At 38.0% G+C, this 27,143-nt stretch overlaps 1 protein-coding gene across 1 annotated transcript in view; it reads left to right on the top strand.

Moving 5' to 3' along the window:
• The first annotated feature begins 1,157 nt into the window (after nucleotides 1–1,157).
• The window catches only part of LOC140245973 (protein kinase C delta type-like), a 35,375-nt gene continuing 9,389 nt past the window's right edge, over nucleotides 1,158–27,143 (top strand). Inside the window, exons 1-10 of the mRNA XM_072325424.1 lie at nucleotides 1,158–1,340; nucleotides 13,473–13,672; nucleotides 14,390–14,459; nucleotides 15,797–15,986; nucleotides 16,524–16,558; nucleotides 17,230–17,315; nucleotides 18,284–18,413; nucleotides 19,048–19,145; nucleotides 25,661–25,752; nucleotides 26,269–26,392. Coding sequence (XP_072181525.1) covers nucleotides 1,223–1,340; nucleotides 13,473–13,672; nucleotides 14,390–14,459; nucleotides 15,797–15,986; nucleotides 16,524–16,558; nucleotides 17,230–17,315; nucleotides 18,284–18,413; nucleotides 19,048–19,145; nucleotides 25,661–25,752; nucleotides 26,269–26,392 — 1,143 coding nt within the window. The 5' untranslated portion in view covers nucleotides 1,158–1,222. The remainder of the gene's footprint in view (nucleotides 1,341–13,472; nucleotides 13,673–14,389; nucleotides 14,460–15,796; nucleotides 15,987–16,523; nucleotides 16,559–17,229; nucleotides 17,316–18,283; nucleotides 18,414–19,047; nucleotides 19,146–25,660; nucleotides 25,753–26,268; nucleotides 26,393–27,143) is intronic.

Raw genomic sequence — 27,143 nt, 5'->3', positions numbered from 1 at the left:
GAGGCTAAATTGTTTGTTAGCTATTCATGGACCATGAACATTGCAGGAAAAAAAAAAACAACAAAAAAAAACATGCTCTACCAGCATCCATTCAGCAGTTTTGTAATGTTGGCATGCTTTTGGGTGTAGTATGAATCCTTTAGTAGCAGTAAGCATTATACAGTGTGTCTCTAAAAAAAGTAAACCCAACTTCAACGGCAAATTTTCAGAAAACTATAAAATATTTACGCATTATTTTTTCATGGTTAGATAGTCCAATAAGTCCTCTGTCCAATGATACCACGTAGGTTAGATAATTCTCATGCATGACTGAGCATCATTCAACTTAGTGAATGGGTGTGAAATCATCACTGTGGCAAGTTCCGTGATCAGCATACATATGTACTTTCTCACATTGTACCAGATGGCTCTTTTTGTTGGAGGCTGCCTGTCGGGGAACTGCACCTGAAAAGCCTCTTGAACTTCCACGAAACTTCTTGTTTCCTGGTATTGAGTTACCAGGAATACTCTCTACTCAATTGTCAACTGTGCCATGTTTGGAAAGCATGTGAAGTGTGCCTGTGTCAGGAACAACCTTTGCTGAAGTTGTTATGTAATCATAGGCCTAACATGTGACAAAAATTTAACTTCAAATATGCCCTGAATGCATGACAATAGCAAGAAATAACTTGCCACAGTGATGATTTCACACCCATTCACTGAGTTGAACCATGCTCAGTCATGCATGTGAGTTACATAACCTACGTGGTATCATTGGATAGAGGACTTATTGGACTATCTAACCATGAAAAAATAATGTGCAAATATTTTATAGTTTTCTGAAAATTTGCTGTTGAAGTTGGGTTTACTTTTTTCAGAGACACACTGTATATGAAAGCTGTTCATCAGCATCGTGGAAACATTCTTCTCAATCAGATATATGGTTACAGCAGCGGGTCTGCTCAAAACAGACTACATACATGTACCAGTATGTAGATAAGACAAAGTCATTGGCAAGGTTGGCATTAATGGTATAGTGTTCTACTCACTTTCATGTTTGCGTTGAAAAATGTGTGTTCATTTCCTTATGTTGACACAACGGACTGCCTACTATTATGAATGGCATTCACTAATTTGCACTGTGTTTTCTTCCTGGTGTTCTATCATAACAGACGGCTGTGCAGGAGCGAACCTAAGCCAAAGCGATTATCGGTGTGCTGGGTGACGGAGCCCGTTGTCAGTCATGGTCTTTCTTCGCGTGAGAGTCCTGCAGGTGGACAAGCAGGACATTGAGCTCCCGAATCAGGCCCTCTTCGACCCGTTTGTAGCCGTGAATGTCAAAGAGACCGTCAAAGATACAAGTAAGATTCCCCTGGTAGGCTTTGTCAAAGGCATTATTTTACCATTTACAGATGAAACAAAAACCCAGCTTTAGTGCTTCAAAAGAGTTCTAAAATGTGAGTTAGTGATAGAAACAACAAATGTAAAAATTTGAATCAGTATAATTAGTGTTACGTATTATTAAGTATGCAAAAAAATGTGAACAATAGTTACAATAATAAGGTTTCTGGTCTCAACCTTCTACAGTAATGTTTTATTGGGAAAAAGTAGTGACATCTCCTTAATATATTCTAGGCTTTATTATGAATTTTTTACATGGCAGGATGTTTTGCAATACAACTGACCAACACAATTGCATTACATGTGATAGCTAGAACATTTTTGAAATCACTGCTCCCATAGTGGTAAACAGTACCTTTAGATGAGGCATTTACATGAAAGTCCAAACATTTTGTGTCCAATCTATGATCTTTTATGGTATAATCCTCCTTCACAATCACATAGTCTTTGCCAATTAATCCTGTAATTCTGTCTCTCCACTTGACTAGCCAGACTTATCTCTCATTCAGTTACTCTGGAAACCTCCATTTATTGTTACATATCACTCTTGACGAGTTTCATTAAATTCTCTGTGTGATGAAATACTGTACTCCAAATATTTCTTGAGGTCTTTATTTTCGTGAATTTCGCGAGTCAGGTGCTATTTGCGAAATTAAAGACTCGCAAAAATAATGACTCTGATCCCAATATGAATGTGATGCACACGTATACATTTCTCTGTTCAGTACAGTACTCCACGATATCGAACTAAACACTCACGAAATCAGACAATCGATGCAAAAGTTATGAACTTTTAAAATTAAACACTCGCGAAATCGTTGGGAAGTCCTGAAAATTTAGACATGGTAAATACATGTATATGGCATATACAGTACAACATCCTTACTGTATTCATATGTTTGTTTATCTGTCCATCTATTTCTATCTTTGAATGTTGTATCTGGTCAAATACAATAACCTGTTGACCTGCTAACCTACCTCCTACTAGTCCTGGTCCTACCAGCTACGTACATGTATATCATCCTTGTGTGGTAAACTTTCAGTGGTTTAGGAGTTCTTATTTCAATCACAATGTTTCATTTCCTCTTTGGAGCTAACTATATCTTAGGACAGTCCAGCTGTAGTGTGGGACAATGAAGTCTTAATTGGTTGTTTGTTTCTCATGTTTTTCTTTCCTGTGTGGGGGTAGGGTGGGAGAAAATGGTCACAGTAGGACAGGAGTTAAAGGGGTGGTATAGTATTGGTTGAGGTGAAGATTCAGCTTTTAACGTTCTGCAAGATATTTAGAAATGTCTATGAAATGTTAACCCATTGAGGATGGGCTGATTTTGCTACAACACGCATTTCCCATAGACACCTCGGGACTCGTCCTCAATTGGTTAATTAAGGAGTATACACTTCTACAAGGAATTCAAAGTTTATTTGATGAAAATCAGTTTTTGAATGGCTGAAATATCTAAAAACAAAGTGAAACAAAGTGATCCTAATGAAAGGAGGGTCCCACCTTTTATTAGGATCACTTTGTTTTGGATATCTCAGCCATTTCAAAACCAATTTTTATCAAGTAAATGTTGAATTCCTCTTGGAATTACATGCTCTTTTATATCTCATCAAAAAAGTTAGAAATCTGAAGCCAGGGCCCTGTTTCATAAAGCTGTTCGTAAAGTTACGAACAACTTACAAGCGACTGATGATCAGTTGTGATGTGCTATACTTATCAAAATTTCAATAATTCAGCACAAGAACTGATCACCAGTCGCTCGTAAGTCATTCGTAACTTTACGAACAGCTTTCTGAAACACCCCCCAGGTCTCAAGCAAAACTACCATCCCTCTAAATCTATTCAATCCCCAATCTTATGTGATTCACCTGCTAGTGCTATCTGTCTGTCTGTTTGTATTCTATGCATATTGATAATATGAGTGAATTCTAAAATCAAGCACAATATCACACAGTGCATTTGCATATGAACTGGATTGTTATTATAACATATCTGTACATGTGCTGGATTTCCACAAATGTCTAGGCAAGAGCAGAGACATAGAAGTGAATGATCGATCCATGTTTCAGTTGACTATTAAAGAATGAACAGAGTAATAGAATTGTACTAGTTCCATTGAGTGATTAGGCAATTTACAGATGACTTATGATCACACTTCCTCTTCATCATAGGTACATGGAAAAATGAATGAACCGATGAATGAATGAATGAATGAATGAATGAACTGATGAATGATGAGTGAATGAATGAATGAATGAATGAATGAGTGAATGGATGAATGGATGAATGAATGAATGGATGAATGAATGAATGGATGGATGGATGGATGGATGAATGAATGAATAATGAATGATGAATGAATGAATGATAGATGAATGAATGAATAATGAATGAATGAATGAATGAATGAATAATGAATGAATGAATGAGTGAATGGATGAATGGATGAATGGATGAATGGATGAATGAATAGATGAATGAATGGATGGATGGATGGATGGATGGATGAATGAATGAATGAATGATAGATGAATGAATGAATGAATAGTGTGTTCACAGACACACACTTTTTGTCCCCGCCGAACGAGTTCGAGCAGGGGACTATGAAACGGGCTCCGTACGTGTGTGTGTCCGTGTGTCCGTCCGTCCGTCTGTCCGTCCGTGTGTCCGTCCGTGTGTGCGTCCGTGTGTGATCAAAATCTTCAATTTGCTACTTCTCTGTCATTTATGAGCCAATTTTGATTCTGTTTGCTTTATATGATAGCACTACATGGGAGCTTTGAAACTTCTACACAAAATTTCAGTCGTGACCTTTGACCTTGACCTTTGACCTATATTGTACATTTTGCTACAAAATGCTACTCCTTCACCATTTCTAACCCGATTTCGATTCCGTTTGCTTTATGTGATGGCACTAGGTGAGGGCTTCAAAACTTCTACACAGAATTTTGACCTTTGACTTCTTTGACCTTTGACCTTGATTTTTGACCTGTATTGTACATTTTGCTACAAAATGCTACTCCTTCGCCATTTCTTACCCGATTTCGATTCCGTTTGCTTTATGTGATGGCACTAGGTGAGGGCTTCAAAACTTCTACACAGAATTTTGACCTTTGACTTCTTTGACCTTTGACCTTGATTTTTGACCTGTTTTGTACATTTTGCTACAAAATGCTACTCCTTCGCCATTTCTTACCCGATTTCGATTCTGTTTGCTTTATGTGATGGCACTAGGTGAGGGCTTCAAAACTTCTACACAGAATTTTGACCTTTGACTTCTTTGACCTTTGACCTTAATTTTTGACCTACATTTTTTGTACATTTTGCTACAAAATGCTACTCCTTCGCCATTTCTTACCCGATTTTGATTCCGTTTGCTTTATGTGATGGCACTAGGTGAGCGCTTCAAAACTTCTACACAGAATTTTGACCTTTGACTTCTTTGACCTTTGACCTTGATTTTTGACCTATATTGTACATTTTGCTACAAAATGCTACTTCCGGCGGGGACATATATTACGCACCGCGTAATTTCTACTTTTCCTTGTTAAACATTGTACAAACAAACATGCATCAATATGCCCATATATACACACAGATATGTACAGTTTATATTACAACCACCCTGCTTAATTTGGAGGGATCTGTAGACAAACTTTTCTCCCATTTAAACAGCCTTTGACTGTATTGATGACCCGTGCATATCATCCCACAAAACACTCTTATCTTGGCATTTACACTAAACCATGCACAGATATTTATCCCATTGGTATCCATGGCAATGAGTACACATGCCTGATAACACCTAGAAATGAAACAATGATAAGAAATCACACAACAGTCTCATACTATGGTTTGGGCAAATGTCTTTGCTGTAGTAGCAAACCTTCCGTGATTTTTTTTCCCCCCACAAAATAAACCTCATCGGAGTTCATGATACACATTGTTGATATTATACATCAAATTTTATCTATTGATGACACTGCCAGTGCCAAGATATAGGCAGCAGTGCTGTTGAATTTGATCGTGTTTTTGTCAACATGTGCACTATTGATGAAACTTACCAACAAACACATGTTTTGTTTACAATCTTTTTGCAATCATCCCTCTTTCTTTCTCTATATCACACACACACACACACACACACACACACACACACACTACTTTTACTCAGATGTTATGCACAGAATCAGAGTATGATCTGCACATGGGGAAGGTGACTCCATATTTTACATTGAAGTGCATATGAGTAGAAGATAACGGTGCTAGATATGAGTGTTACCACCAGCGCAGCACCCTACTGCCCAACGGTAAATGTTTAGACCATGCAATAGGCAGAATCTATCTTGGATTGCTCAGAAAATGTATACCCTTCTGGTATTCAAGGAAATGAAATCTCTACCCGTGATTTTTTCTAAGGATATAGTAATATTTTATTAGGCATTAATGAGGGACGATGGAAGTGGTTCAGAGACAGCACGACTTTATAAAACAGTTAAATCAAAATGTTTGCTGCATTGAATTTTGTTGCACATCGGCGGCGTTTCCACTAAAGTGGTTCCCGATTATTAGGTTAGCACTGTATTGTGATAACAGAATATGATCAATGCGTGAATGATGATAGACATTTCTAGCTACCTGTACTCATAGGCTATCATGGTAAGCTCACATAGTTGTCTGTTAACCATGAGTTAGCACATGTTTCTGTGAAATTTTGATCAGTGTACTGTAAAGGAATATCTGAATGATAGCAGGAAACTGATACCTAGAGCTCAGGATATTCTCCTGTTTTTACAACAGTTACTCTTCTGTGAATACTTTTATTATTATAGGAAAAAACCGCTCTCTTGTAAAATCATTTCAAGTATGTTTTTATTTGGTTAGTGTCTTTATAGATTTTGTTTGCTTTTAGCTATTTGAAAAATAAGTGGGGTAGAAATTGGAAAGGAGGGAAAAGAAATGGTTAGATGAAGGGAATTCATCTTGGTGATGAGAATATTCAGATAGAAAGGAGAAGTCTGTGGAGGGAGAAAGGATAGCTTGAAAAGAATACAGAGAGAGCTAAGAAATATAGGAGCTGTGTCTGCTCCCGCGGCTGGGAATCTCTTGACATTTGTAGCTTAGAGTACGACATACTGAAATGTGGATTTTTGACCTGGAGAAAGACACTGATTTTGAGCTCATTTCTCCACTTTCAGTCACCCTTATTGATTAAATTTAGACGTAGAATACAAAATAAATATGGATACTGTTGGGCAGAGTCCAGCTAAAAATATTGTATTCATCCATGATTTTTTTGTGTGTGTGTGACAAAGTGTGGATATGACAGTGCTTTAACCAGGAAAGCCAGTTTGTGGAAAATCAATGTCATATAGTGACCATGCATTATCCAGATTATTTCAAAGAGCATATAGAACGTTCAGTATTCCTTCAAGGGCATCAACTCCGATTCTTAGTTACTTCCAAGAGAGTGAGGGAGAATCAATTCTGCTATGTGCAGCCACATTCCATATTACTTGCAGTGCTTGCTCCTTTTCTGTTGTAATTCTCTGCGCAAATTTCTTAGACTCCTTTTTTCTTTTCTTTTTTTTGGTGCATATCTACATGCTGGATCATGCATCATAGAAGACTTTAATTCACAACATAGGGCCTATGTATATCTGCCACTTTGTGGTTTACTTGTAACAGCATCTACTGTTTAACTTTTTGAATTTCTTTCATGTGTTTGTGTAGGCCTTTCAGCAAAAGATTTCTAGTGGCAAGATATGAGCAAGATAGATATAGTGAGCAAGATATATTTTACAATTTATCGACCACAAAGTACAGTAACTGAAAAACCAGAAATATTCACAGCATGAAATTTTCATGTACATTGTCACTGGCATAACTATGCCTCTAGTTTTTGGAAAACAGCAATCACAACATCTCCCCCCCCCCCCCCCCCAAAAAAAAAACAACCAACAAACAAACAAACAAACAAACAACAACAACAAAACAAAAAACAAAACAAAAACCAAAACAAAAAACACACACACGCACACACACACACACACACAAACACACACATACACAGACACTCCAAAGTGTCTCTTTTGGCTCTTCATTTCAATGAAGAAGATGGTAGTCACTATGCAGTAAATTTCCCTGTAGGACTTGAAGTGTTGTTTTCACTTGAATAAAAAATATTCAAAAGAAAAAGAGTCCCTCATGATAAAATTTCTTGGTTTACTATACTACTTACTAGTATAAGTACTATGGTAAGTCATTTTGAAAGCCTGCATTTTTTTTTATTAGCAAGATTTGGTATTAGATTTATTAATGCCAGATGTCCTTAAATTCTTCATACTATACATTATGACTTTGCATCACTACAAAGTCACTTCAATAACAATTTCAGACATATTGTGTTGAGCTACATGTAGGCATTTGATCCCGACGGCCTCCATTTTGTCATTTGAAATCTTCTCTTAAATAGTATGATTGTTTTGGCTGTGGCTACCTATGAAGACTCTAAGATTAGCCACAGAGAGAGAGAGAGAGAGAGAGAGGAAAAAAAAAACTGTACACAAACCCTAGAACAGTAGCCGCATTTACACCTTTAACAGCTCGATTTTTAAAATCGCAATATTTTGGATCCACCGTTTACACTCGGCGCAAAAGAATGCGAAGTTTGAGCTTCATGAAACATCGCGATTTTTTGGTCAGTAGTGCGCATGTGTAAATTATCTCTGTTCAACACCGTAGACGAGTGGAAGCGCGGGCTATTCGTATTCACTGCAGTGCAGTCTATTTTGCTCACAGCTAGCAGGGAGGTGAGAGGAAACCTCCCTACAGCTAGCTAGCTGGTTGGAACGTTGAGCCAGGGCTTTTTATCAGTCCAATGCACACATAAATTTGTGTTTCTCCAGAGTGTAAACTTCGGCAAAACTGTATAGCTAATTGCTATATTAGATCACATTCGTAGCACGTGTGTAAAACTTCAGCTTAGTATGGGAAAGTTGATGAAAGTAGCATTCAGGAGGATCATGAAATTTCGCCGATATGACGAAAGTGAGAAGTAGGCTCATTTTTTAGGACTGGTATTTCATCAGGCGACAGCAAGAACTCACCATGTTTTACCGACACTTGTTACGTATTCCAAAATCAACACATTTCTGGGAAAACATTTCTGGGAGAACATCCGTTGAGGATGGACTGATTTTGCTTTTTAACACACATTTCCCATAGGCGCTTGCCCAAGTATACTCGGGACTCGTCCTCAGTGGGTTAAAGGTCCTGTTTACCTTTGGGAGCAGTGATTTTAAAGATCAGTGCAAGATATCACATTTGATGCATATATGTGTAGGTCAGTTGTATCACAAAACATCTAACCATACAAAATTTTTACAATGAAGCCTCAAATATAAGGAGATATCAGTATTTTTCTCATTAAACCATAACTGTAGACGGTTTAGTCTGGAAGAATTCTTGCAATAAGTATTATTCACATTTTGTGTATTTAACAGTACCTAACATTGAGTATTCAGATTCATTTTTTTTTTTACAGTGGTTGTTTCTATCCCTAACTCACATTTTAGAATTAGCTTAAAGCACTAATGTTGGGTTTTTGTTTCTTCTGCAAATGGTAAATTATGAAATTTGCCTCAAGCAGCCACAGCAACAAAGAATATTCTGCAGTTTTACAATGTTCAGATATTCTCAATAGTACATTATAGGCCCAAAGCATATGCTGTTACACACATTCCTTGTGGTTCTGATGTTGGTTAAGTTTGCACATATATAGCAGATCCTTGAGGATATGTGCAGAAAAGCAGGTGTTATATGCAGCAAAACTCCGTAGCTGTACCCAATGCCAGTGCAAGGTTCTCTGGACTCAAAAGACTTTAATACCAAGAAGCAACCAAGCATAATCAGGAAATGCAGAATGTCAAACATTTCTGGTTTTAACCCCTTGAGGCTGAATTTTGTGGGTTTTTTTTCAAATGCATTATATGCCTCATGTAAATACAGCTTGTGATGTAAAGGTACTAAAATTCAGCAGACAATGGGATACACTTTGTCAAAGTTGGTGTGTTCATGTTGCCGTAGTTCCATGCAGTTATTCCATTAGGCATGCCATTCAGTCTGTTCACGCACCGTGAACGCTCGCATCCGCCTTAACGCTTGCCTCACGTAGCCACGGGTGTGTCTGTCGTCAGAAAAGAAGGAATGAAACGAAGTGACAAGTTTGTGGAAAGAGGAAGCATCTGAATGTGTGTTACATTTTCAGGCTGTTTCTTCCAGAGGTACAAGAAAAAATGTGCAGACTCATTATTTAGCAGTCAGTAATTTCTTTTTTTAATGTATTCACCAGAATTACCTAATTTCCAAATAGAAAGGAAAAGAAGAAATATACATTCAGGAACAAGGAAAGAGATAGAGGCATCTTAGGTGATGATAACATGGCATGGCATTTCGATTTCTTTTTTAAGCTTTAGGGGCCTTGCCCATATTTGATCCAATTGCTAGAATTATGAGTCAGCCCTGCCTGTAAGTTTCCAAGGAATGAAAACACTCAGGATTCAAACATTGAGATAATATAACCTTAAGATCTGATAAAAGTTTGCATGCATATTTTCTTGAATGATATATTGGAAAGGCTAACTGTTTGTGCTCAAAATGATATGTTCGGTCTCAGGTACATAATTTTTCTGATGTTTGGCAAAGTATAGGTCAGTACAGCATGGAAACATCTCTTTAGCTCACAAACATTTAAATGGAGGTGGGTTTGATCTTACGCTATGGAAAGGATGAAATGCATGTGTGACGGACAAAGACTATGAAGGGAGTATATAACACACCTGTAAGAGTGTGTTTGTGCCTTGAAATTAGAGAATGAAGGTAGTACGTGCCAACGTGACTCCGCTGAGTATTAGCTGCGACATAATACATCCGCCCTCCTGCGGTATGCCACATCCAGCATTAATGTCGCTTGAGGCGCAAGGGCTGCATTCATGCATGTACACTGAATGTCTTTGTAGAGTGATTTCCCAACAGAAGTGAGAATCGACTCCGCAGTCACTCGTAAGATGCTGATGCAAGATTCAAATCAATTTTGCTTGCGTGAAGGGGGGGGGGGGGGATGTGTTGAGGAGAAATCCAACGCTAAACAAAAATGAACAAGTTTTGTTGTATGCTGTCAGCTGTGCCTTTGCAAATCATGCATTTATTTATTCATTTATTTATTTATCTTTACTTTGTAACAGAGATCTGTGTACAATCCAAATACTTCAAATATAGCTTCAATGAAGATTGATGTCAAAACAAGAAATCAGTTTAAGAGGAAACAGCCATTAAATGTATTGCAGGTTGCATTTTGTCTTGTGTAAATGAAGAGATTTTTGTACAGCAAGTTCTGCTCTCAGCAAGGAAGTTTTTATTGTAAGGAAATAGAAGTTGAGACTGTGTCAGAGTTGAGCACTACTCAAGTTAGGCATATCTTCAACAGACAGTTTCAAAATGTATTTCAAAGTCATTTGCGGATGAAGTCATTTTCATCCGCAAATTATCATTTGCGGATGAAACAAAAATGTGAACAATAGTTATAATAAAAATGTTTCCAGACTAAACCGTCTACAGTTATGATATCTCTGTATATTTTAAGCTTTATTGCAAAAAGTTTCTATGGTAGGATGCTTTGTGATACAACTGACCTACAGCTCCCATAGGTAAACAGGACCTTTAACATGTTATGACAATAGCCAGTCTGTCATTCATGTCTTTTTATTCTCTCTTGTGCTAGATGATCAGTATTTAAATGTAGAATTTTAACAGCAAACAATTCATAATCGTGGACATGTTTGGAGACAGTCTGTGTCAGTTGTTTGATATCACTTTGGATTTTATTTTAAAACTGAAATCTGATAATTACCCAGGCATTGTTGAAATTCAATACAGGATCTGATACCAAGGATTGAAAAAAAAAAATCAGTTTTGTAATGTCAATATTAGTAGGGCTTTGCCTACAGTAGAGTGAACTAGAATGAACAGACTGTTTATTCAATACTTCACTGTACTGATAATCAGTGTTTGATAAAACATCATAGGAAAAGCAAACATCCCAAATTTTTAGTAAAGGTCATGCATTATGAGGTTGATGTGATAGAAAATTGAATACCTGTCTTTGCAGTCATGGAAGAATGTTTGTGCAACAGTACTTGTGCCATCCATGAGACTGAGGGTATGCTTTGGGTTTTTTGTTTTTTATTTTTAACATACACTTTGCTTGAACTTCTTTTTTTTTTTTTCAGAGCAGTAAACCACCCTCTCACAAGCACTAGGGTAGGGGGGGAAAATGACATCCTAGGCATAGTTGATATCTGCCATGATCACCATTGATTTACATGTAGATTTTCCTTAACCCATCAAGTCAACTACATTTCTATGTCTGAGTGCTTCACTATGTAGGGCCTACTATTTACTGTTGGTATAGTAAATTGTAAAAAAAAAAAAAATAATGATAGTAATTGTGTTCACTTGAGCCCTTTGTTGTTCATATTAGGTGTTCAGTTGCAGAACTGTCTAAAGTCTCAATCATTGCTGGATTCAACCTATTTGTGAATTGGCAACGTTCCCTGATAAATCAAAGTTGCTGTTTTTCTTTCAAATTGGCATTTGTCGTCGATAAACTTCAGGCTGAATTTGGGTTGCAGATTGAATGAATATAACCAGTTTCATCTAATCTTTCTGATTAGAGGTGCCATTTCAGCAATGACAGGATGATTAATGGGTCCATGTACATTATGTAGGCAGATTGTGTGCTGTGTGCTAATACAGTTCCGTGTTAGTTTGAAATGTGTTCAAATATAATGCCATCTTTCTGAAGGTAATTTTTACTGGTATGACCAAAGTTCTGTGCAATGTAGTAGCTTGAATTACATTATCGTATTTACTATTTCAGAGGCAAAGTGATGTTAGTGCAGTACATGTATTGTGTAGTATCTTTTAGTACCGGTATCATAGATCACTCAATATTGAAATCTTCCCAGTTCAGAGTGCATTTTAATAGCAGACACAAATCTGCTATATGAAGAGAGTGTTTAAACCTTGTTTCAAAGAATTATTCAGATAGGGTGTATTGGCAGGCATTACAATTGTATGACCACTGTGATGTAAATGAGGGTTTTTTTGTATGTCTTTGCACTGCAGTCGTCGTGGAGTGAATTTGAAGAATCAGTGATAGTAGAGTGATTTACAAAAACATGACAATTCTTTATCTTACCACAGATACGACCTCTATCTCCCACAGTTAGTAAACTGAATCCTCTGAAGGCATGGATGAATCACTCCAATAGGACAACTCTTATCTCACCTCGATCAATTTCTTCACCACCATTGTCTCTGCCATCACCACCTGCACTGGAGTCAACCAATACCACTCCTACCACAATGATCACCAAATCCACAATCCTTGACTCGCCTTCTCTTCCTCATAAACTTTACTACTGTAGCCACCATTAATGCTGCTTTTCCTACCACAGCCATGACACACTTAACCACCAGCTCTCATCATCACCGACATAATCTTATACCACTTCTGCCACCTCTGCATCAGTCCTCTCCACCACTAAGTATATGAGATGTAAAAATGCTCCTACTTCTTACACACACCAACTGCTCTGTTGATAATTGCCTTATCAACAATATCATCACCATTGTGCCCCATCTGCTTGAGCTCGACACTAACTTTTTTGTCTGATAGCCCATTTGGGCCACTAGAATCTGTAAAACCGACATTTTGGTGGCCCCTAAAGAGAAATATAGTGGCCAATAATAAAAGAAAACGTAACAATCCATTTTGACTCTTATGTTTCCTATTGGGGCACCAAAAGATAGCCTTTTGGGAATGTGGTGGCCCAATACCAATTTTTAGTGGCCCCGGGCCACCACTTGTATGTCGAGCCCTGTCCAACCACTACTGACACCTTAGTCACAACTTCCATCACACCACATATCCGCCAGCGTGCTGGCATCCCGAACGATCAAAGATTCCTCGACGATAGAAAGCTGTCTATGCATTGATGCTCCTCCTCAATCTCTGTCTCTCTCACAGATGGTCAGACCCAGCTTCGGCAGCGGAGGAAGACAGCCTACGTGGAGTGGCACAAGTGCTTTGACTCCCATCTCTACGATGGCCGCGTCATCCAGATCATCATATACAACCGGCCCGAGTCCTACATCGCTGAGGCCAATTTCAAGGTCAACGCCCTGGCCGACATGTGTGGCATGGATGGGAAAATTGAAACAAAATGGGTCAGTGAATTTCGCACTTTTTATCAGTCCAAAGAGGTCGTTCATTGATAGTAGTTTTGATAAACATCTATAGTCTATCATCTATCTATACTCATAGCATTGATTTGGTATCTGCTAATTTTAGTTGAACATGATAACACAGCATCATTTCATATAGTTGTATGGCAGTAATGCTTCTTTGGGATGATGTGGTGCAATCTCAAGTGTCACAATAATGAAAAGCCAACAATGTTACAGTTAAAAGAGAGGGGAATTAGATGTGTATCACTGCGCTATTTAATTTTTGATTAATAATTGAACCTCCGGTCGTCATATTTCTTGTAGCTGTCTTGATATCATGAGCACCTCCTCTTGTAACCACTACTCACTTTGTGCAGAGAAAGGTGATTGTGCTAAATGACTACGAGCAGTAGAGAGAGCCTACCAAATATACCAAGTATACTCTTGGAGGTTCTACACAGTACAGGGAGAAGGAGAAGTGTACACTTTTAATAGACTGAATTCAATCTCATCAGTGGCATAATTACATCTCATTAAGTGATGAGGGTGACTCTCACTGGTGTCAAAATTAGCTCCTATAACCACAGGATTTATGACCTTAAAGGGACTTTCTCCCGTCTCTCTCTCTCCCCATCTCTCCATGTGTGTCCGTCTTTCTCTCACCATCTGTCTGTCTGTTTGTCTCTTTTCTCACTCCCTTTCTTTCTCTCTCTCCAGCTGGAATTAAAACCAAGCGGTCGCCTACAGGTCCAGCTCCGATGCTTTCCAGAGGAGGGATCCGGCGGAGGTGAGGGATCATGATAGATTCCTGGAGGGTGGGACTTCTGAACAGCCAGGCATATAAAATGTCTGCATGCTCTCCCATACCCCTAGCCCTCCCCCAGCTCCCCAACCCCCATCTCCCCACCCCCACCCTCCCCTCCCCCCCCCCCATCCTCCCACCAGCCCCTTGTGTGAATAAAAAGTGAAACAAACCAAACCAAAGCAGCGTAGGGAGAACAGTCAGACGTAATGGGCAGATTCAAAGAAAACATTTTGCTCCACTTTGAATAAATCATTTGCCAATACCAGGGACCATGAAGACTGCTGGAGTTGGTATAGTCATGTTTTCAGGAAGTGCTGTAGGAATTGTTTTGTCTGTCCACACAATGAATGGAGTTTACAACTCTCACTTTCTTCTTTCACTGTACAAAAAAAAAAAGAATCATTGTCTTTGTCAGCTCTCATCTCACCAGAAAGGTTCTGATTTACATTTCATGTAATTTTTAAGTGGAAATCTTTGGGCACACACAGCAGTGATTTCAGATCAGGAAGTTCAAGTTTGAAGAGTGAATGATTCCACTAAAGGGAGAGAAAGGGGGGGGGGGAGGAGGAGGTTGCAAAGGGGGGGGGGGGTAGGAGAGGAAGAATGTTACCAAACTGTAATTAGTGATGTACCCTTTGACTATAATAGTTTTTAATGACTACCAGTGCTTCTTTTGAATGCACTTTGGGCATTAAAGTCATTTATTGACCAACTCAAAAATAAGAAATATTTATCAGCTCCTGGAGTTTTTGTTTCATTATGATATTAGGAAACATCATCTACACCATGTAACTGTATTTTCTGAAATTATTCACCTGAGAAATTTTTGTGATTTTTTTTTTCTCAACCAAACCAGAATGTAGAGCAGAATGGGAATTTTTATTTTTTTTTTTTGGTGGACATTAAGATCTGCAAAATGGTACACAATCAGAGTTCAGGGAAACTGGCTGTTTACAAGAAATTAGTCATCATACAGTTTTCACTTTCACTTGACTTTTCTGGTGATGTTGAGTATACATATGACTATCACATTAAAGTGTCCATTCACTCTAATAACAAATGCAGCTTTATGACCTTCAAATACCAGTTGATCTTCTTTGGTGTTTACTCCTTTATTCTGTTGGTGCCATGAAAGTGATATTTCAATTCTAGCAAATTCTATCTATTGTCGTGAAAACTTTGTGAATCATTACTGTTAAATCTCCTTAGTTGTACACCAAACGTGTAATGTTACATTTCTGAGAAGTGTGCGTGGTGTGCATCCCATTTTGCTTTGCTGTTAATGACGTTTTGGTGCATCGGTCACTTTCTGCGGTCAGATGCCATGTCCAGTGTAAGAGCCCCGACTCGCCAAGACACCAGCATGGAGAACAAGGATGACACAGGTGGGCTGACCCGTCGCCGTGTGGCCATCCGAAAGGCCAAAGTTCACGAACACAGGGGTCATCAGTTCATCGCGCACTACTTCCGCTCTCCCGCGTACTGTTCCTATTGTAATGAGTTCCTTTGGTAAGTTGAATGATGTACAGAGAGGTCCCCAAAGCCATAAAAGAAGACATATCCTTAATGTGTACAAAAAGTAGCAGTTTTTTAGCGGGTCAATGAATATTTAGGCACAATACAGCCAGCAGGGCGTACAGGTTAATACATTGAATGTTGGTATTCACTGACTTTTACAGTATCATGTGGGATGTCCTCATTATCTCTCACTTATTTTTCTTTTTAGCATATCTGACCCTCACTGTTAATGGATGGAGATGAAATGAATGACTGTTAGATAATATTCAAGTGCAATTACATAGCAGAGCATGATCTGAGATGAATGCTAAAATTTTGAAGGCTCATGACACAGTATAAGGTTAGCACAAACTGTTCTAACTATAAAGAAAGAATGAGCCTGGGTAAATACAATTTGTAACTTCAATGTGACAGCTATTCAATGTATAGAATGTATTCAATGTATAGAATACCTATTTGTTGTTAGAAGATTTATAGAATACCTGTTATCAAGTTGAGAGTTTTCTCCATTCTGTGTTTTTTTGACAGGGGTGTCGTTGGCAAGCAGGGTTATCACTGCCAAGGTAAGACTTTTTTAAATCAATTCTTCAAAGCCTTTTTCTCTCCATCAAGGTCATCTTGTAACTTTGTTTATTTTTAAAGAATGTTAAGAATCATATGTGACTGCCCCACTCAAAACCCACAAAAAGTAGGCCAAAATGAACCTGCACTTTTGACATAGTTTAATAGGGTCAGCTCTAAACTTTAGAATGATATGTTACAAATGTAGTGCTCTATTGCAGCATCTAGTAATGATAGTTACATTATTCAGCAGCCAAGCAGCAACCAAGCAACCCAGAGAATTTGAGATGCTTCTGTGAAAAAATGCACTTTTCAGAATGTTCAATATTTGTTCATCTCTCTTTGAAACTGGCCTCAGATCTCATTTTCATATTTCAGTAGTATCTTGCAATGAAAACATTTCAGTGTGAAAAGACTTAAGAAATGGACAGTTTACTTTAATTGGTGAGAGTCAGAGTTGAATAACACAAATGTATGTTGATCCTATTACCTTGTTTTCAAGTGCACATACTATTGTCATATGGAAAAATAGCCACATAAGGTATATCTTACTGAAAGCGGTAAAAAACAGCTCGGAGCACAGCAACAACAACAAACACCTGCAGTTATCATGTTGTTTTGATGTGGTGCAATAAATGTTTTTATTCTTTCATGACTATTATCATCTCTGCAGAATGCGAGCTCTCCGTTCACAAGCGATGCTTCGATTCAGTGCTGAGCAAATGCCCGGGTACTGGCAAGGACACGATGGAAACAAAGGTATCGTCATGGAAACCATTCACGCACACACTCTAAGACTGCTCAATATGATGTGACGTGAGATGTGTATCATCAGATTACTTGAATATCAGAAAGATCTTTCCAGTCCATTTAGAGACCTCTATAAAGATGGTCTGGTGACGTTAACTTATGAGGTCATATTTGTGACTGAAGCCGAATAATAATAATAGTAATAATAATAATAATAATAATAATAATAATAATAATAATAATAATAATAATAATAATAATAATAATAATAATAATAATAATAATAATAATAATAATAATAATAATAATAATAATAATAATAATAATAATAATAATAATAATAATAATAATAATAATAATATAATAATAATGATAATGATAATGATAATGATAATAATAATAATAATAATGATAATGATAATGATAATAATAATAATAATAATGATAATGATAATGATAATGATAATAATAATAATAATAATAAAAAGGCGTTGAGACAATGTGACACAGTTTTGATAGTTGACAGTGTCCTCAATGCACATGGTGCACTCATAACACTGTCAAGCTGTGTTTAAGCACTCGGTGTTCTGAGACGTTTCCTTGATTCCAAACACTGCTTCAGAAAGAATTGCTAACAATGTGTATGAAGACTATCACTCACAACACATGATGCACTAACAGTAATAATGTAACAGTAATAAAGTGAAGAATAGGCCTATATGTGCTGGATATAAGCTCCAATATCTTTCAGCAAGCAGATAGACATCATGTGTATGTGTCACCTGAAAAGCAAGTTAGACTATTTTTCCTCCCAAGACCTTAATCCGTCAAAGAATAGTCCCGAGTATACTGGAGCAGGTGTCTATGGGAAATGCGTGTTGTAGCAAGATCAGCCCGTCCTCAGTGGGTTTAAGCATGTCAGTTGCCAGGTAGTCATCAGCTTTTGTGTGTTTATTCTGTTGTCTTCTTCCTCCCAGAAACTGAAAGAGAGGTTCAATATAAACATGCCGCACAGATTCAAGGTGAACAACTACAAGAGTCCCACCTTCTGCGACCACTGTGGGACTATGCTCTATGGTCTATTCAGGCAGGGTGTCAAATGTGAAGGTGAGCATATTGAGTCCCCCCTTATTGTCGTTACTTAATGTCAGAACTGGGCAATTAGAATTTTTATCATGGCCTCTAGTATAGCAAGGAGTAGACTGCGGTTCTTCAAACTTGCTTGTATTGAGCCAGAAAAAAACATTAATCAGAGCGCTCATGTTGTACATTCATTTTCATTTACATTTCAATCTTGATCTGACACAGAATCTTGTAGAGCCACAAAACATACTGTCTCTGATACGATGCCGCTTCAATTTCCATGAAGTATATGCAACCACGCCTTTGATATTTTACACAAGAGATCTTTCAAAGTACTAATTTCATATGATTTGTTGGGTTGAAGACATTGTCCAGAGGCTCCCCATTTACTTATACCAGTATATAGGATAAGAGATATAGTTTCAATTTATGAAAGAGTGTAGCTAGTGGCATGCCACACAGGTAGAATAATACAACTAAAGCACAGCAGTAGATATATATCAACAATGTGTCTGTCAGCAGAATGTTGATATGACCTTTTTTCTCTCTCTCCCTCTCTGTTTATCCATCCATCTATCTATCTATCTACCTATCTATCTATCTTGTCTATCTGTTTGTCTGTCTGTCTGTCTACCTGTCTGTTTCTCTGCCTCTGCAGTGTGTAATGTGAATGTACATCATAAGTGTAAAAGCAAGGTGCCCAACTTATGTGGCGTCAACCAGAAGCTACTGTCAGAAGCCCTCACAAGTATCGAGGTGAGAAAAACATGGCGTGTAAAGTGGTCCTTATTTGGGGGAATCCAAAGGTAGTCTGTTTGATGCATATTCATGAGGGAGATTGTCATGATAGTGTCGGCCTTATGCCAAAAGGGCCGTAAAGAACTTCCCCCGTTATGCCAAAAGGGCACTAATAGTGTACAAAGTCTATAGCATTAAGGGCCTTTTGGCATAACAGTGGAAGTAGTTTAAGGCCCTTTTGGCATAAGACTGACGATATGTTTTGGCACAGGCCACAGTATTGAATGATTGACATCTTTGTGACATGGGGTGCATCGTAGTCCAGATTTTGAACCTCTTGCTGGGAACATGACACAGTCTGATGCATTTGATTGAAAGAATCTATCTTCAGCTGACAGTAAGTTGCCTTCAACATGAATGAAACCATGTTGATAAATCTAACAAGTGTTTGTTTGTTTGTTTGTTTTTCAATCTGCTAAATATGACTGTTGTATCAGAGGACTTACAGCCCCTTTTAGTTATGGGAACTTCTTGGAGAAGGAAGGCTTTTCTTCTGTGTACGTTGTATATATTTTCCCATATGTATAAGCAGAGCTTGACATTAGCAGTGGCGCGGGGCCACTAAAAATTGGTGTTGGGCCATCAGATTCATCTTTTCATGGCCCAATTGGGCAACTAAGATTCAAATTGGATCATTATTTTGCTTTTATTTCAGGCCACCAAAATTTCAGATTAAAGATTTTAGTGGCCTGAATGCACCATCAAACAATGAAGTTAGTGTCAAGCCCTGATATATGTATAATGTGAATCATATGTAAATGCTACAGCGTTTAATCTACACCTGTAGATGAACTCTTTTAAAAAATGATCTGTGAAATGCAATGCATTTCCTCGATGAAGTTCTCCTCTTTTTTCTCACAAAAATATATCAGGATTTCTTCCTATGTAGAATTTATCCTGATGATTTTCGGTCTTAATCCTTTTCTGAGCTGTATTTTTCTGTTTTATGTTTTGCTCATATGGAATAGGTCACCAGATCTATGGTAAGAAAGTGATTCTGATATTTACATGTACCCCTATTTCACGTGCCTCATGAAAAAAAAAAATATAAATAAAAAACTGAAAGAACTTGCCACCCGTGTATCACAACTGTCACAGCAAACCAAAGCCATGCGAACATTCTTCAGTTTGTGCACTTTTGTGATGGAAATACATCCTCATTTCATCATTTCTAGGCAGACAGTACCATTTATTGAAGATGCTCGTAGGTATTATATCTGCTGGGCTGTGAAGGTATATCAGCACTTGGTACAGCATGACAATGCACACAATTTAACCGTGACATTACTAGTTACAAGGTGTCCCTGATGAAATCTTTGACAATGGATCCCGGCCAATAAAGATGCACAACTAACAGAGAAATATATGCAGCATATTGATATAATCTAAACTTGTGATTTTCAAAGAATGTTATGTTTTGGATTATAATTTGTTTGGTAGCTACAATTTCTGAAGTTTTGATGATATCATTTTTTATCGGTGAGAAATAATCCTGTGTTATGTATTTGTTTATTTATTTATTTATCTATTCATTTATTTATTTATTTATTTATTTATTCATTTATTTATTTATTTATTTATTTATTTATCTATTTATTGTAAGCTGTCATGGTGTACACACTATCAACTTTTCAAGCAGTGAAATTAGATGATATGCAAAATTTGTTTGAATGAAAGTTCTTAAAAGAATCCAACCTAAATGCACCCCCGATTTCCCTTTAAAAAAAATGAACATACAAACATCTCAAGAGAGTCCATTTTTTTTCAGATAGTTATCACTACAGTCTGTTCAGCTTTTGAATCAATGACCATATTAATTAAGTGATCGTACATTGTAAGTATTGCTTTTGGCAGCTTGACATAAGGCAATTGGTTTATTTATTTTGTTTTGTTTGTTTATTTTACTATTAAGTTTTCATTTAAAGCATTGTTGTATCTGAGTCTACCTGATAGCTTGACAGTTGATATTTCATACTTTTTTGTCCCTGCCGAACGAGTTTGAGCAGGGGACTATGAAACGGGCTCTGTACGTGTGTGTGTCCGTGTGTATGTGTGTGCGTCCGTGTGTGATCAAAATGTTCAATTTGCTACTTCTCTGTCATTTATGAGCCAATTTTGATTCTGTTTGCTTTATATGATAGCACTACATGGGAGCTTTGAAACTTCTACACAGAATTTCAGTTGTTACCTTTGACCTTGACCTTTGACCTACACGTGTATATTGTACATTTTGCTACAAAATGCTACTCCTTCGCCATTTCTAACCCGATTTTGATTCCGTTTGCTTTATGTGATGGCACTAGGTGAGGGCTTCAAAATTTGTACACAGAATTTTGACCTTTGACTTCTTTGACCTTTGACCTTGATTTTTGACCTGTATTGTACATTTTGCTACAAAATGCTACTCCTTCGCCATTTCTAACCCGATTTTGATTCCGTTTGCTTTATGTGATGGCACTAGGTGAGGGCTTCAAAATTTGTACACAGAATTTTGACCTTTGACTTCTTTGACCTTTGACCTTGATTTTTGACCTGTATTGTACATTTTGCTACAAAATGCTACTCCGCCATTTCTAACCCGATTTCGATTCCGTTTGCTTTATGTGATGGCACTAAGTGAGGGCTTCAAAACTTCTACACAGAATTTTGACCTTTGACTTCTTTGACCTGTGACCTTGATTTTTGACCTATATTGTACATTTCGCTACAAAATGCTACTTCCGGCGGGGATATATATTAAGCACCGCATAATTTCTACTTTTCCTTGTTTGCTCTGAAAATGTAGAGCAAACTCCCTTTTCACTTTTTTTTTTTTTGTTGTTCTAAATAGGACTCCTGCTTAAACCATTATATATATTTTTTGCCTTCTATTGTGATATGATAGCTTAACTTAGTAGTATGTACCCATGTAATTTGTGTTGGTGTTTTGTAAGCAATTTTCATACTGTTAAGTGCTATTAAACAATCACTGTATGCATTTTTTGCCATATAAAAACATATAGTTTACTAATGAAAACAGAAAAACATAGACAGTGCTGTATAAAACATTACACCACATTCTTGTGTGTTTCATGCCATAATCACAAAATATGGCCACAAATATCAAACTGGTGTTGCATACATTTTCATTTCACAGAGAGAAAGAGAGAGAGAGAGAGAGAGATAGAGGATGATATTTGAAATGATAGAGGAAAAGTGAAAAAAAAAATTGAATGACCCACATGTAGCTTAATTGACAAGAGGATTTCAGAAAAAGAAACAGAGGTAAATGATATGCTTTAATTGCTATTAATGCCAAATATGCTTCAAAGGCATAATTGAAACCATTATCAAAACTAAACAGATGTGCATGAGTGTTCAGTAATTGACTCCTAATCAAAGGTGGTACAGAGAGATGGCAAGAAACATCTTTTAAAGGGAAGATAAACCCCAAGAGCAATGTGGATTGAGTGAAAGCAGCAACATTAGTAGAACACATCAGTGAAAGTTTGAAGAAAATCTGACAATCGATGCAAAAAGTTATGAATTTTTAAAGTTTTGGTGTTGGAACCGCTGGATGAGGAGACTACTAGAGGTTATGACGTATGAGTGGACAAGAATACCAAGAAAATATAAAGAATATACTATAAAAATCCATTTTTCATGAAAATTACAAATTCCATCAACTTGATATTGACATATGTTAAGGGTAGCAATTATTCCCCCTGCTTTCTGAAAGCGGTTGGTCCATTGCACTTTCATAATTCTAGAAAAGTGAATTTTTGTCGAATTTCCTTTATATTTTCTTTGTATTGTTGTCCACTCATACGTCATATCCTCTAGTAGTCTCCTCATCCAGCGGTTCCAACACCAAAACTTAAAAAATTCATAACTTTTGCATCGACTGTCCGATTTTCCTCAAACTTTCACTGATGTGTTCTGCTAATGTTGCTGCTTTCACTCAATCCACATTGCTCTTTGGGTTTACCTTCCCTTTAACCTTCCACCCATTCCCCCTCCCCTTTCCCTCCCCCTGCCCCTCCACCTCCCCTCCCCTTTCCCTCCCCCTGCCCCTCCACCTCCCCTCCCCTTTCCCTCCCCCTGCCCCTCCACCCCCTCCCCTTTTCCTCCCCCAGCCCTCCGCTCCCCCCTTCCCTGCACTGTGAAAAGAAAAAGCTGATAATGATAATCAGTCAATAAATTAAGGAGGCACAATTTTCCCTGTGTTTATTTGGTTTATGTTTTGCTTGTTTTTGCTATAACTCAGAATTTCTCCTAGATATCTATTTTTAACATCCTTCCCTTGATCCCCCCCCCCCAAAAAAAAAAGAACACCTGGTAAATAAAGGATGGAATAGCACAAATTGCACAAGGTACATAATTTGTTACTTACTAATTTTACACGTTGCATGAATTATGAGCTGTGTCAGTCTCCTTAAAAGTGAGACAGAGTTTATCTTGCTGCAGCTCATATGCATGAAATTGAAAGGCATGTTTTGATTAAAACCACATTTTAAGCTGTAACATGGTATTCTAGATCCATTTTAAATTTGTTTGTGACAGACCACCATATATAGGGTATAATTAACCCTTTTACACACACACACACACACACATCACGCACACATTCTTGATATTTGTGATGTAGATAATTGATGTGACAGTTCATTGTTTTGTAACTGTTATTTTGTATTTACCATGGTAACATACATCCACAAGAGATGGAAGGCAGCTGTGTGTATTTCCACTCAATAAATTGCTAGAGAGTACCAAAGTGATGATGTCATGGTCTTTTGTTATACATGTAGCTTGGGTTTGAACCAGGTGCAAGCATGGTTAGCAACAATAGTTTTCTCAGATATTCGGGCCAGGTGAGGTTGTCGGGAACCAGATTCCATGGCTATGACGTCACATTTTGGTACTCTTGTGCACTGCGTTCAGACAACCTCCCACTTTGTGGGGAATGTCCCGTTTGCTAGGACTTTCCCCGGCATTCCCATCGTGTGAACGCTTGGTGGGACATTCCCCGCTCCCTTGGCAAGCTTGTCGAGTCGGGCAACAAAATTCTGGCGGGGGACTGACCTTGATCTCTCGCGCAGCTGTTTTCCTCAAGAAAGTGTGCATGCTCGTAATGTGGTAGCGAATCAGCCAATCATATGAATTGGCAATCGCGTGCCCTACAGCGCCAGGTACGATGACCTAACACACAGCTGAAACCACCAGCCGTGATTTTGTCCCCTTTTCAGTGTGGGATTTCAATGCACATGTGGACGGCCGACTGTAAAAAAGATACAATCTCTCCAAACTTCCCCCGCTTTGCGGGGGATCATCTGAACGTAGGAATAATGACATAAAATGAAGCATCAGCAACTCCAAGAAGTCTGTATGATTACAGGCAATCATAGTTGAGGAGTGTCCTTGAGAGCAGATAACATGATGGGAGTGATCTCATCAAGTGACGATGGCAATTTCATCAATTTCATGTTTACATTTGTCTTCCTCCTCAACTCTTCAAAAACATTTTAGTGTGTACACTTTCGTAAATCGATCATTCTTTTTTAATAGTCTAAGTGAACATTGTGTATTAGTCTGTGTCCATGGCATTATCATGATGTGCATTGCGTAGTGCGCATTCCATCATGTATATTTCATCAAGGGCATTACATCACAAGCATGTCACTTCGAGTATGTAATTGCCGTAGCTCCTCGACTTTCATTTCGTAATGTGATGGCCTCATTAGATCTAGTTTGTCGGCATTGAAACACTACTTATTCAACAGATTCTGGTTCATCGCCCCATCTGTAAAATGTGTAAACTCTTGATGTAGTCGCTGCTTTAGATTCAAATCATTTTCACATGTTAGAGACTCACCATATGATGTCTTTTGCTCATTTCAAAGCTGAAAATCGTATTGCTTGTGCCAGTCAATTTTATAAGAGATTGTTCCTAAAGCTGGAAAAAAAAATGTTTGACTGTCTCTAATGCAAGGTACACCAGTCATGTTGTTGGCCAAATGTATGGACAATGCAAGTGTATCTCACAGTAATGAAGAAGAAGAAGAAGAAGAAAAACAAAACAAAACAACAGACCCCTCCCCCCCCCCCCCCAAAAAAAAAAAAAAAAAAAAATACCCAAAAATCATTTAGCTTTGATTTTAAAAAGTCAGAAAAAGTCCAATACCAAATATACTTTTGAATTTAAGATGTCAGGAAAGTCCAAATAGACATGAATGTTTTCAATAACTTATAGCAATCAACCAAAGTCCTGTAGATGGTACATACTAAACTCCAGGTGAGTAGTTCATTGTCTCCAGGAGGTAAGTAAAAATGCTACATCAGTAAAGCTAATGAGACAATAGTTTGGAATGTGTAGGAAAGTGACAGGAAATGAGGATATGACAAAAGACCTCTATCCTGTTTTTCAAGTTATCCAGTGTATGGAGAAACATCAAAACGATAACAGTTGTTGCACTCTTTTGCTTGAATACTCGCAGAAAGCAAGAAAGGTGGCTGGACCCGGGGCCGCGGGCAACGGCCAACTCACATTCCCCCAAGTGGATCCTGACGACGATGAGGATCTCGATGAGTAAGTGTGATGGCAATGTGAATGCAATTGGGCAGGGTCATTTACTGGGTGTGTGGGCTGTGTAGTGTGGGTTTACTCACTGGTGCTAACCTCTATCCCTCCCCCCTCCCCCCAACACACACATGTTGTATAACTTCATCTAAATATACTGCAACACATATTCATAAAGTTCCCTTGTTTGTTTGAACAAAAATTATCATCAAAATAGGTCATTTGTGAGAAGCTTTTCTCTGGTGTTTGTAAGATTCTGTTTAAAATTGGTGCAAGTTACCTCCTGGATGAAACGGTATTTCTCGGTCCATGGACAGACCATCCTTGTTTCAATCAATCAGTTATTAATCACCTAAAAGCAAATTGAAATTGTTACTAGAGGGAGACATGTTTTTATTCTCATCTCATTGATTTATCAACCCAAAATGTACTATGCACTCATGTAGAGACTAATGCTTTATTGATTTTCCATCCCTCACCCCTCCAAACTCCCACCCCCACCCTCACCCCCTTTTAACTCTCCAGGGCAGTGTATGAGCCTCTATGGACCACTGATGGGCCACCTGACAAACCTACTAGTCCACCAAGGAGGTACGCCATTGAGGACTTCCAGCTTCTGAAAGTACTTGGAAAGGGGAGCTTTGGCAAGGTATGTGTGGTCTTAGTCTGGTCTAGCTGTGAGATACATAAGGGGCAGATACCAGAGTCCTGTCCTTCTGTTTGTTTTTTGTTTGCTTGTGTACTTAGTAAAGTAAATTTCAATTCGTTTTTTAATTGTTTTCAAGTCAAGTCTGGATGTACAAGAGTGCTTATTGGAGGCACAGACTTTAAATATCTGTGACAGATTTCTTGACATTTGGAAATGTATTATTACATCTGCCAAGGAGGTTATGTTTTTGTCAGCATTGCAGGGTTCCCACAGTCATGGAAAATCCTGGAAAGTCCTGGAAAAATTTGTGGTCATGGAAAGTCATGGAAAAGTCAGGGAATTTGGAAAATTTGTGAAAAGTCATGGAAAAGTCATGGAATTGCATTTACCTCTTGGCTATGGCAGCTTTCCAGTTTGTCGTGTCTCGCAACTCTCATACTCTGTGATCATACTCTGCTATTATAATTGGTGTTCATGATTTCCATTTTTTCTAGTTTTGTGACATCCCAAATTCTACATAACTCCCGGGACATATACTAATGATAATAGATGTACGTGACATGAGTAAGATAGTGGGTGGAATGGATGGCTGTGAGGGGAGGTGGAGGCCATCATACATGTAACGTGTCTGATTTTGGAAACCGTGCCAGAAAGGAAGTCATGGAAAGCAGCAATTAAGTCATGGAAAAGTCATGGAAAAGTCATGGAATTCTGTTTTCACATTTCTGTGGGAACCCTGGCATTGGTTTTG

The sequence above is a fragment of the Diadema setosum genome, chromosome 2, assembly GCF_964275005.1.
Source record: "Diadema setosum chromosome 2, eeDiaSeto1, whole genome shotgun sequence".
In the NCBI taxonomy this organism is placed as follows: domain Eukaryota; kingdom Metazoa; phylum Echinodermata; class Echinoidea; order Diadematoida; family Diadematidae; genus Diadema; species Diadema setosum.
Note: the sequence above shows the minus strand (reverse complement) of the source record. Positions and strands in the feature narration are given on the sequence as shown.